This window comes from Grus americana, chromosome 7 (assembly GCF_028858705.1).
Source record: "Grus americana isolate bGruAme1 chromosome 7, bGruAme1.mat, whole genome shotgun sequence".
In the NCBI taxonomy this organism is placed as follows: domain Eukaryota; kingdom Metazoa; phylum Chordata; class Aves; order Gruiformes; family Gruidae; genus Grus; species Grus americana.
In genome coordinates this window covers 36,263,242-36,281,190 of record NC_072858.1, presented here as the reverse complement: position 1 = coordinate 36,281,190, position 17,949 = coordinate 36,263,242, and the positions used below count along the sequence as shown (strand labels likewise).

The 17,949-nt window shown below is 38.9% G+C and overlaps 1 protein-coding gene across 5 annotated transcripts in view; it reads left to right on the top strand.

Moving 5' to 3' along the window:
• CTNNA3 (catenin alpha 3) overlaps nucleotides 1–17,949 on the top strand; it is a 512,488-nt gene that overhangs the window by 20,870 nt on the left and 473,669 nt on the right. For all 5 annotated transcript variants that reach the window (XR_008577888.1, XM_054832089.1, XM_054832088.1 and 2 more), the window contains one exon: nucleotides 7,462–7,628. Coding sequence is in view for 4 of the 5 variants with exons in the window: in XM_054832089.1 (XP_054688064.1) it covers nucleotides 7,462–7,628 (167 nt within the window). In the remaining variant the exon portion in view is untranslated. The remainder of the gene's footprint in view (nucleotides 1–7,461; nucleotides 7,629–17,949) is intronic.

Sequence of the window (17,949 nt, the reverse complement as noted above, 5' to 3'; positions counted from 1 at the left end):
AAAGATAATTTGTTATTTTGAATGTCTGTATTGAATGTTTTTTGATGTTAAACAGAGGAGGCAAGACTTTGATGGCATGGAAGAAACTACCATTCGACAGCAAGAAATGGGAAATGTAATGTAGGGATATTTACTAAAGGAAGGGGATACTGATCTCTTGCATTATACTTTATTTGTCCCCTCAATCTTAAAAATTATCTTAGCTTTCTCATCCTACATTGAGGTACATGTGTATGCTCTGTATCTAAGGGATTTTCATTCTGGGAGACAGAATTTAGATATCCAAGTGGCTTAAAATAATTGTGCTGTACACCCTTTTTATCAAACGTAGAACAGATCCCTTGTAGAAAAGCTTCTGACATCACCATCGCTGGATCAGATGTCCCTGAGTGGGAAAGGGGGAATGAAGAGATGGATGTAAGGCATGAAGGGGGTGTGTGGTGGCTCTGATTACACATTAGGAAGAACTGTATGAGATGTGGAACTTCCTGGTATGCAGCAGTGAAATAATTGCAATGCAACAGAATACAGTGGTATCTGAGTGGGGTAAGAGACTGTGTGGCAGGAGAAAAATGTCCTTTAACATCTACAGAAAGCTATTGTGAGAATCTGAGTTGTTATGGTGCTGAATGTTAGGAACATGCAGGAGGTATCAATCTGCTTTGCCCTGACGCTAATAGTGTCCTGGCTGGCTGAAGCAGAATCCTTTATTTGCTGGAGCAGATGGAGATGGTATTTGTGGGAGCAGAACAGATGATTATACTAGTGACTAGTTTTGTTTAATCTCTTGTTTTTAGAAAGGGTAGGTTGTTTTGTGCTCTGATGTGACATTGACTCCCAACTTTTTCTGGTACTGATTCTGCTTGTGTGTTAGTTCATGCCTGTGGAACTTGAGGCTGCAAATATTAGTGTAAATCAGAGTTTATAAGTTTTCTATTATTGGTATAAATAGTTGATTTTTTTTTTCTCTCTCCAGTTTAAGACTAGGACGTTTGAAATCCTCTCTTTTTACTGACTCTAGTACATCCCTCCCTCCCTTAGTCAGTGGGCTCCCTTTGACAACTATGTTTCTCTGGAACTGTAAATCCACCAGCCTCTAAGGGTGCAGTTCACAGCAGTGGGTGACAGGACTTTCTTGGCAGCAATACCTCCTTGTGGGAGGACACAAGAATGGCATAAAATTCACTGCATTCCATGTGGATTTCATACTGCTGCAGTTAAAATTAAAAACAAGAGGAGAAAGCCAGATGTAAAAACAAATAGGAGAGAAATGTGATTCTTAAATAGGATTTAGTAGGAGAAAGAAAATCTATTCAAAGAAATAAAATAAGAAAGCATAATTCTGAAGGTCTTGCCTAAACCAATAAAGAACATTTAGCTGTTGCGAGAGTGTCATCTTGAACACTGTCTCTCAGGGGTGCTCACTGACTGCAGTTAGTGGTAGTACTGCAAATATCTGTGTAAACAGATTGCCTGCCATTGGCTAGCAGCCCAGCAGAAGTGTCAGCTATTTGCCAACAGGCTTACAGTTGACTTGTTTTTAAAGGAATTTTCATGTAAGTTTTTTGGGTATTTTTGGTGCTGGATAAAGTGCATGGATCCTCTAACTTTCTAAAAAATTACCTGTGTCTGAACTGTGTTTTTACCTTTCCCTGTGCCCGAGCATAGATTTTTGTAAGCACATGCATAAGTAGCAGTCATTTGACAGTAGCAGTAACAGTCAGTAGCTGATCAGCTAATGGTAGTAACACCATTTACTTTGGAAGTCACCTGTCTACGTGTGCTGAATAGAGTCGTGGAAGTATCTGCCTTCCAATATGTATGTAGTTATGATATATCCTGACTTTGGTTCTTTGAATTGCTTGTTATTTGAATGTCTAAAATAATACAAATACTATGAATGCTCCCATCTTTCTGCTTCCCTATTTGTGCCACTAAAAAGGCACTGTCTTTCATGTTTCATTGTTTGTGACAAATGTAATTATGGAAGAATCCACTTGATGGGAATTACAATAAAATGGATGAAATTGCATTGAACTGTCATGCTGTCTACTGCATTTTAAGAAAGTTCTAACATCATGTTGTTGTTGTTGTTGTCACTTTCTGTTGCTTGTACTCGTAGCTCCTATCTGTCTAAGCTGCATCTCTTCACTCTGTTTTAGGGTCATAATTTTATACTTGTTCATCTAGCCATCCCAGCTTACATCCAACTCATTTCTAAGGGCTTCATCAAATTTCAGACCCTTCTGGCTTGTCTTTGTTCATACACTCAATCACAGAATGACAGAATGGTTGAGGTTGGAAGGGACCTCTGGAGGTCATCTGGTCCAACTGCCTGGCTCAGGCAGGGCCAGCAGTCTGACCAGGACCGTGTCCAGTCAGCTTTTGATTATCTCCAAGGACGGAGACTCCACAACCTTCCTGGTCACCCTGTGCCACTCCTAAGTCACACTTACAGTGAAAAAATATTTTCTGATGTTTAGATGGAACCTCCTGTGTGTCACTTTGTGCCCATTGCCTCTTGCCCTGTCACTGGGCACCACCGAGAACAGTCTGGCTTCATCTTCTTTACACCCTCCTTTCCAGGTATTTATATATACTGATAAGATCCCTCTGAGCTTTCTCTTCTCTAGCCTGAACAATCCCAGCTCTCTCGGCCTTTCCTCATATGAGAGATGCTGTAGTCCCTTAATCATCTTTGTGGCTCAAGTACGCGGAAGATACCGGTGTTGAAATGGTACCATTTTCAGATTTTAGGACTATTTGAGGTTTTGAAGTGTCTCAGGTGCTTGAAGGGCACCCAAATTCATATGACCATTCTCTTCTGGAAGGCACAATAGCGGAAACCTGGGCAAATAATCACATGTGGGGCCTGTGAGCATGCAGTTCAGCCTTGTATTTATGGGTAGGGGAAACCTTACATTCCAGGTTTCTGAGGAGTTGCTGTGCTGTCAGAAGATTTATCTTTTTTGTTCCCAACTTTTATTAAATATTCCTGGTAATAGCACTGTCTCCTATCCTCAGCTAAGCTATATCTTGCTTCTCTCCCAATCCTTTCAGTTACTAACTTACAGGCTCACCATTCACTCCTGTCTGGGCTTCTCGTAACTGAATACTTTCACTCCTTCCTAACCAACCAGTTCCTTTCTAATCTGTAGCTCCACTTTCCCGGTCAGTTTTGTTTGGACCACTTATACTGTGCACAAAGAGACTCTGCTAGGAGGATATACAGATCTTAAAAAATAAAAAGTAGTTGATTATTGGCTAATGCATACAGTAGATAGCTAAGACTAATGAGTGACTGAGCTAAGTGTTAATGTATTTATTACCTGCAGTAATGCTAGCCAGACGGTTGTCAGTCACGTGGGGAAATGTTGGTCTCTGTTGCTCCTTTGGAACTGTGGCTCAGTTTTGCAGAGTTGTTATCTTGCAAATTTCTGGGTCTTTTTGCCTAGGGTTTATAACTTTTCACGTTAGTATTTTTAAGTTTTGGATTCTTTGACTGCTAATTACTACTATCTCTACCAACTCTACTTATGTCTGTTTTTCCTTACCTTCTGTGATGTTAGCTAACATACTTTCTTGCACCTTACCAAATATTTTCTCAGCTAAAGATGCACAGTTATGCTACACCAAACTAGGCCTTGGATCGCAAAGAGCTGAACCACAGGACTGAGCATTTCACATGGTCTTCCACTGGTTGGTTGATTCTCTTACTAAACTCCCCCCCGCCAATTTTTCTCTCAAAGTAACCGGTTCTATTTTCTTATTGCCTTCCCTTCATTAATTCTCTTGTTTCTCCAGACTTAACTAGTTTTCAACAGAAGTTCTTCTGAACTGCAGCAGATTCTGTGCCTTAGAAGTTTTAAGTTCCCAAAAGGTCACCAAGTTGACTTGCTACTTACCCTTTTATCCTGGGAAGTATGTGAGGTTAACAGACCACATTTATCTTGGGCTACAAACCCATTTGCAAACCTGGCTTAAAGTGCTGAGTTAAAAGTGTTTAAGGCCAGGCTGGATGAAGCTTTGGGCAATGTGGTCTAGTGGAGGGTGTCCCTGCCAGTAGCAGGGGGGTTGGAACTAAATGATCTTTAAGGTCCCTTCCAACCCAAACCATTCTATGAGTCTATGAAAATAAGTTAATAGCTGCTTTGCCTTTGCTTGGATGGCTCAAGACACAGTAAAAATAGTAGTGAATCTAGTCTGTTTGTTTACCTTGTAAGTAAATGCTAATAAATAACAGGTAGTAGAATACTGTGTGCTGTTTTCTTCCTCTCCTTATAAACACTTCAGATGTTCTCTCTGTCTAAAAAAAAAAAAAGTCAGTCCATAAATAGAGAAACAAGGAGGGTCTGTCTTCCTTCAAATTTGCATCTCAACACTTCTGTAGATTCTTTGAAGCTTAGTAGTAGGTAAGCTTTTACTGCCAACCCCAGCTTGACATCAGTGAGGGCTTTAACTTCGTCTCTTTCCCAATTTTCTATTTTCATGGAATAGTAGTAAGCTAACTTTGAATATCTTCCTCTGTGTAAAAATTTTATTGAAGTTGGTCAGAAAGTTCAACAGTTACCAAGTGACCAGTTAAACAGTGATGATGCTAATTTTATTGTCTTGGGAAATAACATTTCCCTGATGCTTTAGTCAGTATTTGTTAAAATGAATCCTGACAGACCAAGGTGGACAGTTCTACACTCATACACCTTAATTGCAGAAAAAATTTCCATTGTTTTATGCTTTCTTGTCTTATTAAGACATTGCATGTGTAAGCTTCATGTTTTTGTGCAATTTTTTTTAAGAATCTGACAGTTATAATGGTCTGAATTAATACTGCAGTGTTCACATTCCAAATGCACAAAAAACGTGTGATGTTAACTTGTACTTTTACAGCCTTAAAGATAACATGTCAAATTTAAGATATTTAAAACCAATAATTGGCAGGACAAACAGATGGTAGTTAAATACTATGCAAATGAAATGGAGATAGTTTTGGTTATTCATTGACATTGCTTGTTCTCAGAAATTTGGAAAGTCTTTCTATTTGAAGTCATCAGATAAATAAAAGGTCAAGGATTTTAATTTTATGATAGTGTGTATGCACTGTATTTCCCATGTCCTTATTAAGGCACAATGAATTTCCAAAGTATCTTAAATTCCTACTAAAACTTTCCAAATCACTATTAATCTATTGAGATTTGTAGTAGTCACGTTCAAAAATACATCTAAAGATGTGTATGCATGTAAACAGGATTTACTCTCTATATTTACACACCCACCCCCCCCCCCCCCCCCAAGGATTACTGGGCTCATATTAGTGCTTTGAAACTTGTAGTACTGAAAACAGTACTCATCTGGAGAGGTGTTTCTGCCCATTGCAGATGCAGAAATAAATAAAAAAAAAAAAAGAAAAATCAGTCTTCTGATTAATGTTTGATTTTTATTTATGGTATTTTTATTTGTGTGCTCAGCTATGGTGCATTATCTCACCAACTACTAGGGAAAAGTTCTCATTTGCTGTCCTGAGCACAAGAAATTGATATTTTTTACTTTCACTGTTTTGTGAGGTAGCAGGTGCTAGAACCAGATCTCAGATTAATGTGATTTGTATTTATTTATGGAGTTTGCTAAGCATGTACTTAAGATACATGATTTGCACAAAGACTTTAACAAATCCAAGAGAAAACCAGAGCATGCTATTAAAGATGAGTGTTCCTGGAAAACTTGATGAGTTTCAGCACATTGGAAGTATTCAGTGTTCTGAGAATCAGGCCAGTACTATCTCAGGTGCTGGTATGGGGACTTTGTAGTAGTTGGTAGGTTTATTTCTGTAGCCTTTGCTCAATATTTTTCTCAAATGCAGTTTCTAGTAAGAGCAGTAAAATTTGTTTTTTCTCTGAATCTTGAGAAATGAAGTCACATGCAGAACTGGCAAACTCTAGTGCACTTTGATTAGTTCTTGTTCATTTCTGATTGAGGGAGCACATAAAAGTCTATATGTATGTAATTACAGGAAATCCCTTATGTTTATATGTATTTCTATAAATATACATTAATTACTGATTGTATGTATTTTGTACAAACCTTGTTACCTAGTTTTTGATTTGAGGACTCCAAAGCTTATAAAAACACACACTTGGTTCAGGTAGAAAAACTCTGCATGACTTTAGCTTTGACTTTACTGCCAGATACTCTGAAGTAGACATGCCAATAGTGTTCCTGCAGGAGCCTTGCCTTTGAGTGAAGCTATGGGTACTGTGAGTTTTATTTCAGCAGGCAATATTCTCTCTTCACTTTTGGTCAGAATTTGTAGAACAAAATGAAACAAAAATTACATGTTCCTGTACTCTCTATGTAGAAAAACTGTGATACAAATGACTGCTTGGAGAAACATACCACATTCTTATATCAAGATTTAGGTAATTTAGATATAAGTAGAAAGAATATTGCATAATAAACAAAGGATTTAACTCTGGAGCAATATCAAATTTTTTAAATGACATATTTTTATTTACTGTTGCATCCAAAATCCAAGACATGCTTAAGGCAGTTGTCAACAAAGGGCTGGCTTCATGAATATGTAGTCTTTTAATAGCTACATTTAGTAATGATGTTTCCTAATTTTAGTACAGCCAAAACTATTAATTTTTATGACTTTTGATCCATCTTTGGTTTCCTAGCTGATACAGAAGAGTTTAATGGGTCAAACGTTTATTTTAGCAGTTTGTGCTTGTGTGACAAGAGTTTTCCAGTGCTGTTCTGTGTAGAATTCTCTCAAGGTTGTGCCATCATTAGCAAGGCTCCTCAGGTGATAAAAGACTTTGAAATGCTTCTTGAAATGAGTGTAATAGCATTTTTTTTTCTCGGAGTAAGTCTAGGTGACAGACTGCTGAAAGTAAACTTGGGTGTTTGTCGTTGTTGTTCTTATTGTTAAATTTCATTTGCTTGTTGGAGGGCAGTATATTGTTGTCTACTGGCACAGTTACTAGCTCCATTGCATACATTTCACGTATTTTATGCCAGAGTCAGATGTTCAAGTGTATGAGATTTTAATTCCATTAACTTATATTTATAATGAAAAGAACAATATTTGATTCCCTTCTGTGACCAGGAATTATTTAATAGCAAGGACAGCAAAGTACATAGTAATATAAAAAGCAGTGATTAGAAAGGTTTAACATAGTGCCCCTGGCCCCATTGTGTACAGTTAAGAGTAATGGTGTGATTGCAAAGGGAATTATTTCAGAATTACATGATTCAGAAGAACAGAAAGGGAACATCATTCAAAATGTGGAACATTCTGCATGATCTGTAATAATTGACCTTCATTTCAAGGCATTAGGGCAACAGAGATGCCAAATTTATTGGCAATACTTGTGACTTGCCAAATAACTGATTGAGTTTTAACTATTTTTTTTCCTGGACGTTGTGATATAGCCTGAAGGAATTTATGTCTTCATTTTGCAGGTCAAGCCTTAAAGGTATCAGCAGAGGCATTTACCAGTGATCCCTGCTATCTGCCTAAGAGGCAGGCTGTTGTCCAAGCAGCACGATCTCTGCTTACAGCTGTCACAAGGCTTCTAATTCTGGCAGACATGGTTGATGTGGCATACTTGCTGGAACATTTAACAGTGGTGAGTAGAATTTGACTTAACTCAGACTCCCTTTAGCCAGAGAAGTGTCTGCTGATGGTTCTTTCTGCATTGAAAATTCTTTTGGTACTTGGGAATTGCAGATCTCATGCACATAACACCTTGGCAATCAGTAATAGTGTAGATTCTACATGACATTTGTAGAACGTACCCAAAAAAAAAAAAAAAAAAGTCTTCTACTTCAGACTCAACATATTTGATCTGGGGAAGCAGATGGCTATCCGTACAATTATATTTTAACTTCCTCTTATTTTTCACTTGAATTGTTCTACTTGTGTAGCTTTTTATGCATGAAACCTTGATGTTTGTGGCAGTAGTGGGGAATAATAAATTTGTAGAGAATCTTAAAGGTGGAATTTTATGTAGGTATTCGTGGAGGGAAGGAGTAGATAAGGGTCTATCTCTTTATTCAAGTCAGTTTGTGAGAGAGATCAGCTAAAAAGAGAGGGAGATGGGTGAGAGAGGCCTCCGGCAGCTCCCCAGCTCCAGCTACATATTCGTACATTGCAGACAGAAGAATAGAAAGTCCTAATGTTTATAGAATCATAGAATGGTTTGGGTTTGAAGATACCTTAAGGACCATCTAGTTCCAACCCCCCTGCCATGGGCAGGGACACCCTCCACTAGACCAGGTTGCCCAACACCCCATCGAACCTGGCCTTGAGCACTTCCAGGGATTGGGCATCCACAGCTTCTCTGGGCAACCTGTGCCAGTGCCTCACCGCCCTCACAGTGAAGAATTTCTTCTTCAGATCTCATCTAAATCTCCCCTCGTTCAGCTTAAAGCCCTTACTCGTTTGTCCTGTCACTCCATGCCCTTGTAAACAGTCCCTCTCCAGCTTTCTTGTAGGCCCCTTTAAGTACTGGAAGGCTGCTGTAAGGTCTCCCTGGAGGCTTCTCTTCTCCAGGCTGACCAATCCCAACTCTCTCAGCCTGTCTTCACAGGAGAGGTGCTCCAGCCCTCTGATCATCTTCAAGACTGTGTTGGGTTTGCGTGGCAAGGTTTTGGTAGCGGGAGGGCTACAGGGGTGGCTTCTGTGAGAAGCTGCTAGAAGCTCCCCCTGTGTCTGATAGAGCCAATGCCAGCCGGCTCTAAGACGGGCCCGCCGCTGGCCAAGGCCAAGCCAATCAGCGTCTCTGTGATAACATATTTAAGAAGAAGAAAAAACACTTAGAGGGAGCGAGCTTTTGCAGCTGGAGAGAGGAGTGAGAAGATGTAAGAAACTCTGCAGACACCAAGGTCAGTGCAGAAGGAGGGGGAGGAGGAGCTCCAGGAGCCGGAGCAGAGATCCCCCTGCAGCCCGTGGTGAAGGCCTTGGTGAAGCAGGCTGTCCCCCTGCAGCCCATGGAGGAAGGATGAGGGGGTGTAGAGATTCCACCTGCAGCCCGTGGAGGACCCCACGCCGGAGCAGGTGGAGGCACCTGAAGGAGGCTGTGACCCTGTGGGAAGCCCACGCTGGAGCAAGTTCCTGGCCGGACCGGTAGACCCGTGCAGAGGGGAGCCCACACCAGGGCAGGTTTGCTGGCAGGACTTGTGACCCCGTGGGGGACCCCACGCTGGAGCAGTTTGCTCCCGAAGGTCTGCACCCCGTGAGAGGGACTCCATGCTGGAGCAGGGGAACGATGAGAGGAGTCCTCCCCCGAGGACGAAGAAGCGGCAGAAACACCGTGAGATGAACTGACCGTAACCCCCATTCTCTGTCCCCCTGTGCCGCTGAGGGGGGGAAGGTTGAAGCCGGGAGTGAAGTTGAGCCCGGGAAGATGAGAGGGGTGGGGGGAGGTGTTTTAAGAGTTGATTTTATTTTCTCATTCCTCTACTCTGTTTTGCCTAGTAATAAATTAGATGAATTCCCTCTCTAAGTTTGGTCTGTTTTGCTTGTGACGATAATTAGTGAGTGATCTCTCCCTGTCCTTATCTTGACCTACAAGCATTACGTTATGCCTTTTCTCCCCTGTCTAGTGAATGAGGGGAGTGAGAGAGCAGCTCTGGTGGGCACCTGGCCTTCAGCCAGGGTCAACCCACCACAAGGACTTGCTCCAGCAGTTCCATGTTTGTCTTGTACTGGGGACCCCAGAGCTGGACGCTCGAGGTGGGGTCTCATGAGAGTGGAGTAGAGAGGGAGAATCACCTCCCTCAACCTACTGGGCACGCTTCATGTTGGCAAAGCTTTAAAAATTGTGCAGTAGAAAATATTCTCCAGAACCCACTTAATTTTTTCTCTCAAGGGACTAACGTGTTTCGGAAGTGCATATCATAATAGTGCTATGTTTTGGGTCATCTTTTTTTCCACCTGACTCTCATTATACAGAAGGGATGGTTTAATTCTTCTGTTCCCAAATAAAACTAACCAATGGTTGTGTCACTATTGCTGAATTAGGCAAAATATCCACACTTCTATTGTTCAACATCAAAATACTGTCTATATAAATTTGAGTTCCTTTAATGTCAGCCACAGTGTCCCATGTGAGCAGGCTTCCTTCCTTCTTTGAACAGTGTGATTTTAATCTTGCCAACATCACGTCTGACCACAAAAATGTGTTTACTGAGTTTCTTCCATAGGTGTTTACTCCATTCAATCTGGTGTGTGTGTCTGCTGGGAAAGAGCAAGGGATTGTTCTATTTTTGTTTACTTTTTTCCCATAACATCTTTAGTAATGTGTGACAGACTGGTAAAAATTCAAAGTTCTAATGACTACTTAATGTTTCAGGGCAGAGGTGAATAATCAGTGTCGCTTCTAATAATACCTCATGCCACAAGAGGACCCAATGACTTAGAGGAGCATTCTGAAAGAAGTTCAGTTTAGTGAGGACAGGGGAATGAAAATTTAGCTCCCAATCAGAGTAAGAACAGTATTTCCTCATAAAACAATGTTGTGTGGGTTTCAATGCTGTGTTTGAAACATCCAACATTGACAACTATTGGAGATGCAGTACAGGCTAAATGGACACTGACTTGCAGAAGCTTTTATGTTGTTATATATGTATGAAATTTGTCAGCTGTGAGAGGAGTGGCCTGTGTCTTTTGTTCTGCTTGTGGAAAATTTTCTTAAATTATGATATTTTTCATTGGTATCCTATTACATGTATACATATGTATTTTCATAATCCTAGATACGCCCTTCTAAAATGTTTTCAGTATGTTTTACATGAGACAACTAAAATTGGGTAGTTTCCTAGAGTTTCAGTATATCTAAACAACTGTATAATTAACTTAAGATTTCCATTTGAAAATGAAACAATAAATGAAAATCAGAAATAAATGCAAAGAATCATTCAGGAAAAACTCCAACACTGCAGAGTTAACTTAATTGCAGTGAATTGAAGATAGTTTCTTCTTCCATACTTCAGTTCTGTTAACAGGAGTGAGAACTCTTCAGTTTACTCTTAGAATAAATTAGTGTGGCATAACACTCTCCAAAACGCCTATTTAAAAAGACTCACCCTAGTCCTTAGAGGAGGGTAGTACATTTTCCGTATTTATTTAGTCTCTGCCCTGGCTGCTGAACTTGCCAACAGTGGTATTAGCTGTAGCATGTCTTTTTATGTTGACATCTAATTAGGAAATTGACTTAGAAGATAGAGTAATTTCAACATATGCTACTGAACAACCTTCAAATTATAACAACTTTTGGTCATGACTGAGCCAGATTTAAATACAATTAAATATTTTAATGAGTCTCAACTTCACACTTTTCGAAGTCCTTAACATTAATCTTTAAAACTCCCTTAGGAATTCAGTTTTTCTTCAGTGTGGACTTGCTCCAACAAAAAGACATGGTATTCACAGTGGCTGCAGTGTAGAAAGTAGACCTTGTCTTTGCTGTATCAGCCTTAATATTCTTGATGTTTGCAAGTTCCTATAACTTGAAAATCAACTCTCTTTAAAAGTAATTAGCAGTTTTTCTTTGAACTTGTTCTAAAATTTTAATACTTCTACCATTTTATCCTCTTCTTCACAAAGACATGAATGTTACAGCTGCTATTAATCATTTAAGAGATGAGAAATTTCATTGTCCTTTATTTATGTAACTCTGAGGTCCATAAATGTCATAGAATAAAATGAAGAAATTTAAAGGACTGAACAAAAATCAATTAAAAAAAAAAGTAATAGTAGAATAAATGAAATTAACATTCTAACCAAGGAAGGGGTTTTTTGTTTGTATAAACTGGAAGTGGTCTAGCATCATCAAAGAACTCTGTAGAGTATTAATCAGATCTATTCAATATGGAAGTATTTAATGGGGAATTATCTATGTATCTCATATTTTTCAAGACAGTTTATCAGAGTGCTGAAAGTTTATAGTCTTGCTCACTCAGTAAAGCTGGTTAATTCCAACGCTGACATTCAAAACACTTGAAACTATACTTCTACTGACAGAATGCAGTCTGGATCATTAAACTTTAATTTCCTCTGTAATCTGTGAATAAAAATAGAAAGGAAACAATGACAATGTGACTAGCGGTCATATAAAGTGTCATCTAGTGTTACCTGTCACATCTGCCATTCTAAGTATATCTAGGAAAAAAGATGAACCTCAGCTACCTTCTTCCAGTTTATGTAGTCTACAAGAGTATTGTTTTCTATACAATTTACTTAGGCTTTGGACGGTTTTTGACTTCTACATAATAAAATCTGTACATAAAACAGAGCATAATGGTGAAACTTTTAAACTAGATATAGCAGGTCAGTCTGTTTAGAAGAATTTGATCAACCTGGCAGGAATTTCACTCCAGATGTCCAAAAACAAACCTTTGTGAACATGAGATTAGCTTTTGTGAAATTTCACTAATAAAGTGGAGAGAATTTTGTTGGGTTTATGGATTCTATATAATCTTCACCCAGCAAAGTGTGTATCAAATAATACATATTAGAAGCCAGTACAAATTCTCAGTGACTGATCATATTCTGGCATGGTACACTTCTGGCCATTTGTGGAATTTACAGTCTTGGAAGAGTATGATGGTGCGGTGCAAACAGCAAGCTTATTTTAGGGTTGACTGAGAAAATAAAGTACATCACTGATAAGAAACATTTTGCTTATTTAAACAACTTTTTTTTTTTTAACAGAGAGGAGTTTAAATAAATAGCTGTCCATATCTGAGTTTCCATACTTAATTTAGAGTTTGAACTCTCTAATCATAAAACTGAGTTGTGAAAAATGTAGTCAGACAAAGGATGATCTCATGTATTGCATTCTTTGATTCAGAGCTGTATAACCAGCCTCATTCATTATGGTTAGTAATGCTCAATATTATTTACTTAAGTGAATTAACAGACTAATGGAATTGCTTGAATTTATTGATCAGAGGAGGACAGCAAGAAGGTAACAAGTTCTGAGAATTTCATTCAACGTGCATTGGCAGTCTGTCTTTCTCTAATCTATTTCAGGTCATGCTGAGCCAACATGTTTTATCTGCCTTTTTTCCCTTCTTGTCATGCTTGTAGATTTACTGTTTAAGTCTTCATATTTTTCATGAATGCCTCAGACAGCGTGATCTTTATAAAGTGCTTGCTTAGAGTTATTTAAAACTCTTGCCAGGAAAAAAAAAAGAGAGTGGCTACAGATAAGAAGCAACTTGTGAACTTGGGCCCTGTGGGCATATGGCTGTCTGTTCCTCCCTTCCCTGCAGAGTATTCATCAGCATTAAAAATGTTTTGAGCAGGAGAAAAACAGTATGGTTGCATAAAAGAAGAGAGGTAAGTCACCTTAGGCATATCTACGCTTCAGGTTTGGATATTTGGTTTGACTCGCGTAACTCTGCTTAAGCTAGAATTTGACTTGCTCCCCACATTACCTTCTGACTGTTTTGGTATTGTGGTATCACGCAGTAAAACATTAAAAATTTGAAAAAGGGCAAAAAAGGGTGTAGGCTACCCTGGGGTACAGGGCCACGTTGTGAAACTGAAAATGATCAGAATCTTCCCGCCTTCTTTTGAGTAGGCACAGGTCATTCCCGTGGCAAGGAGAAATCCCTGAAAAGAAGGGGGGGGGGTTAAGAAGATAACAGGAATCTTTGGGAGAGGATTTGGCTTCTCCTTTGGTTCATACTCATATTTATTTTATCATCAACCAGCAGAGATGGATTCATGCTACCAGTCTGAGGCCAGTATATGCCATGTGGGATGCAGTTGTTTGTAATCAGGGTTACAGTGTTTATCATTGTACTCTGCAAATTCTGTGGCAGACTGTGATGTGCAATAAATGACAGAGGAAAAGCAGCTCCTAAAGAATTATTTTTAACAGTTGAGCTTTTCACAGTGAACATCCTTTTGAGTGCAACAGGAATCTGGATCCACTTTTGTTCTTGGTATAGTGGCCTCTTGGCTGTTGCTTTGTAACTCCCTGATGATTTGTGGCTTTACAACCCCCAGGGCTTCCCTTGAAACAGCCATATTCTTAATGACTCTCTTCTAACAAACTGTTGCTAAGGAACAGTCTGCAGTGTCTGCACTTCTGTTTATTTAATATTTGGTTTTGGTCTTAGCATGGGAATCACTGAAAAAAAGAGCATTATTCTTTTCTTGCCAGTCAGAAACATGGCTTTGAAGGGACCCTAATTGGCCAGCTTCAGGTTCCAGAATTTCTTTGAAGTGAGCAAGCCTGAAGGTTCCCAAACCTGTTTTGCCAGAGCACAAGAAAACCAAATGGAATATAGTGGTTGTATTTCCAAGAGAAAAATGCAATTGCTGAGTTAAAAACACACTCAAATGAAAAGAGTTGAAAAGAAATCCAATCCTTGCTTCTTAGCAGTGTAGAGCCTTCTCTTCAGTCTTAGTTCAATACCTCTCAGCAGATTTATGTGTGCAGTAGACTCTTCAGCGTTGTCTTTGTGTGTATTGAAAACTGTTCTTTGCTGTCACATCTAAGACATAAGTGTGGGTCAGCTCCCTCAGGAATTTCCTAGTTTTGCTTCTGCTGCAGGCACCCTGTCTGCTGTCTTTCCCTGTTTCCTGTCCTACCCAGTATCCTAGAAGGGTCTCCGTAAGCAAAGCACACTTGGTAGATTTGAGAGAAGATCATTTCCATTTCTTCCAGAGCGTCTGCACGATTTAGAGTACAGTAGGAGCAGACCCTCACCCTGGTAGCAGAGCAGATAAATGTGCAGCCTTTCTTCTATTGCTCAGCCACTGCCTTTTTAATAGAGTTATGGGTCATAATAGCAAAGGAAAATCATGCCTATCTAGCATGCTCGCGGGGGGGAAGAGAGAAAAATGAACAGGAGGGAATAGGTTGCCCTCTTAAAACTCCTGCCTGGGAGGGAGCGAGTTTTGACATCACTTGAAAACTGTGCACATAGGGATGGGCAGACAGACCTGGGAAGGGAGGATATAAGCTTTTTGAATTTTGAATTAAGAAAAGGAGTTAAGGAAAAGATTCCTAAAGCTGGGAAAAGCTGTCTTAGACAACAGTGGCATCTGAGGTATTGAGAGAGAATATAAGCAGCAACCTGTCAGTTACACAAACCAGGAGAAAATAGTAATGAAAGGAAATTTATCTGGACTCAGTTGGTCCTAAACTTTATACAAACTGATTGCACAATCCAGGTATAAGAGGAGGGGGAGCAAAAGAAGGAGGACTTGTTTTGAATGGATAAGGCTTTAAGAAAGATGGAATTCTTCTGGTTTGGTTTCACAAAGTATGAAAGATATTTATACACTATTTTTTTATCAAAATAAATAATTGTAAAGTTGTGCAATAACTTCCAAATGAAGTAAGTTGTAAGCATAAAGCTTGGGGAGATCTGTGATACAAAGGTTTGTAGCATAGGTTAACATGGAATGCATAAAGTTGCCAGAAGTACAACTGAGTTTGACAAATCTGTAGTATGTCCAGTGATGAAGTTTGAAAATTATTTTGTGAAAGTTGGAAGGTGGGATATTAGAAAAGACAACACCTATTTTAAAATATTATTTGTACTATATAAATACCTGCATGCTCCAATCAGTGACTAGGACTCCATTGCAGTAGCCTCTCTTTAAACCTATCAGGAAAAAAGAGCATTGCTAAATTGTTTCCTTCTGAGTAGTTATTACTGTGTTTTGCTTCTACAGCCATGCTTACTTAACACTGAAGTCCAGTGCTTATAAGAAAATAATATGGAAGTGACGCTCTGAAATTTCCTTCTATGAATGCTAATCTTGGAAGGCAAATTCTAGGTTGGTAAAATAACCTTGGAAAATCAGTTTCTCTTGGCAGATTATTTATTGGTAGTATAGTAATGAAGTCAGTGTAACGTAGAGTGGCTTGTCTGATCAACAATTATTTGTCTGCCAAGAATGCACAGATCATTCTGATCTAGAGGAATTTATTTTATAGCTTGCTCTTGCTTTGGGAGGCTGAAATGAGGAAATGCATGCAAAACAAACAGTATCTGCTTTATCATCAAAATGTATGTCTTCAGACCTTCTTAGAATGAGATCAAAATTATCTGATGTTTTCTGAATGGAGAAAGCTATGTGACCTACTCTCCATAAACCTCTCCAAAGAGGCATGTTGCCCATTCCATTACAGCAAAATACTGGGAGAGTAACTATTTTCTCATAAATATGTGTGTTCAGTAATTGGAATTTAAGAGAGGTTTTGAATGGGTTTTCTTAAACCATATTTCCTGGTGATTTAAAATAGTACATTTCATAAAATTTAGTCTTTTAAAGAAGCAGTATGTTATTAAAACAGGAAGGTATTTTTTAATGAACGACTTCCTTATGTCAGAATGGAAATAAAATTTGTTTCTCGCCCTTAATTCAACTGAAATTCATATGAAAATAAAGAGAACTATTTCACAAATGATTAAAATAGTTCAGTGCTATTTTGCTGCCCTGCACAGTGGAAGATGATAATATTGATATTCTGAAAGACAAATACTCTTTTGCTTCTGCAGCTCTAGACAAACCAGAAAAGAGCCATTTATCCTTATTCTTGAGTAACGACTGGCTTTTTACAGCAGTGGCCCTAAGTCTGACCCACGTATGTAGAGGGAGACCAAGTAAAGGATGTGCAGTAGGCCACTTGATTATGCCACCCTTATAACTTAGCTAGACTCCCAGGTAAATGACATGAAAGCTACGTGGTTTGTCAGATAGCATCATTCACAAACTGAAGAAGCAGTATCTGCTGCCTCCCGTGCCTCTTTCAGTTTATATGGAGATCGTAAGGTTAGTACCAGGAATAAGACTATGTACTCCATATTTAATGATGTGTCTTCCCACATCTCTGAATTGTAAGCAATGAAGTACTTTGCACTGCATGTTTATAATCTCATATTTTTGTGGCCTGGCCTCTTCTTTAGCTGACAAGCCTTTAATTTTCATGGCCCATATTGAGGTTCCCAGGCTTGTCAAGGGAATCCCATTAAACTTGGAGAGAAAATTGTCCTCCTAAGGTATTCTTGTGCTCTTCAAGAACGTGGCCTATACAAAGTCCTAGACTAGGATGCTTCAGATCCAAATTGGGTATTGACTTGAACCAAAACCTGAAACAAGAACAAACTTGTCTAGTGCAGAAGCTATTTCCTTGGGATTCCATAAAGGATGCGATGAAGTGCAGCTGCAAAGTTGTGGTATTGAAGTGTTATAATTAAACTAGACTTTAAAAATCAGACAGCAACTGCCTTTAATATCATTACTTTTATCACAAATACTCATATTGTGAACCATTTTGATTGCAACAGCTAAACATGGTAGCAACAGTGACCAATGACCTTAACCTTTTACAGAAAGATGCAGATCTAAGCTACAACATGAAGAGACTTGTAAGTATTAAATTGGATAAATTAATTTGAATGAAGATCAAACATATTAAAATTTAACTTAAATAGTATCAAAATTTTAGTATGATTTCCTGTTGAAACATAATGCAACCACTCTGTTTATACCTTAGCCTTGCCTCTTTGAATTTATTGCCTCATTTCCATTATATATGACAGAAGAGTAGAAGTTCCAAGGTTCCTGAAAATAGGTAGGTGGATAGTGGAGAAAAAAACCAAAAAGGCTATATCAGGAACTTACACCAGAGGATTCTCAGTCCTTATAAACAGCTTTACTGCAGGAGAGACTTCAGTCAGAGCTCACACTTCTTTGACGTTACAATGAATAAGCTGTGAGACTATAGGAAATTTTAGTCCTGATGCTTACAGGACTAAAATTACTTACTAGTTAGATAGAACCATCCATCATCATTGTCTGAGACGAGGTTGCAGGACTTTACCATACTACTCAGGGGCATCGTACTTATTAGGATGCCATATTAATAACACTCTTCTGGTCCATCCACATTCTGGATCTTCATCACTTTCAAATTG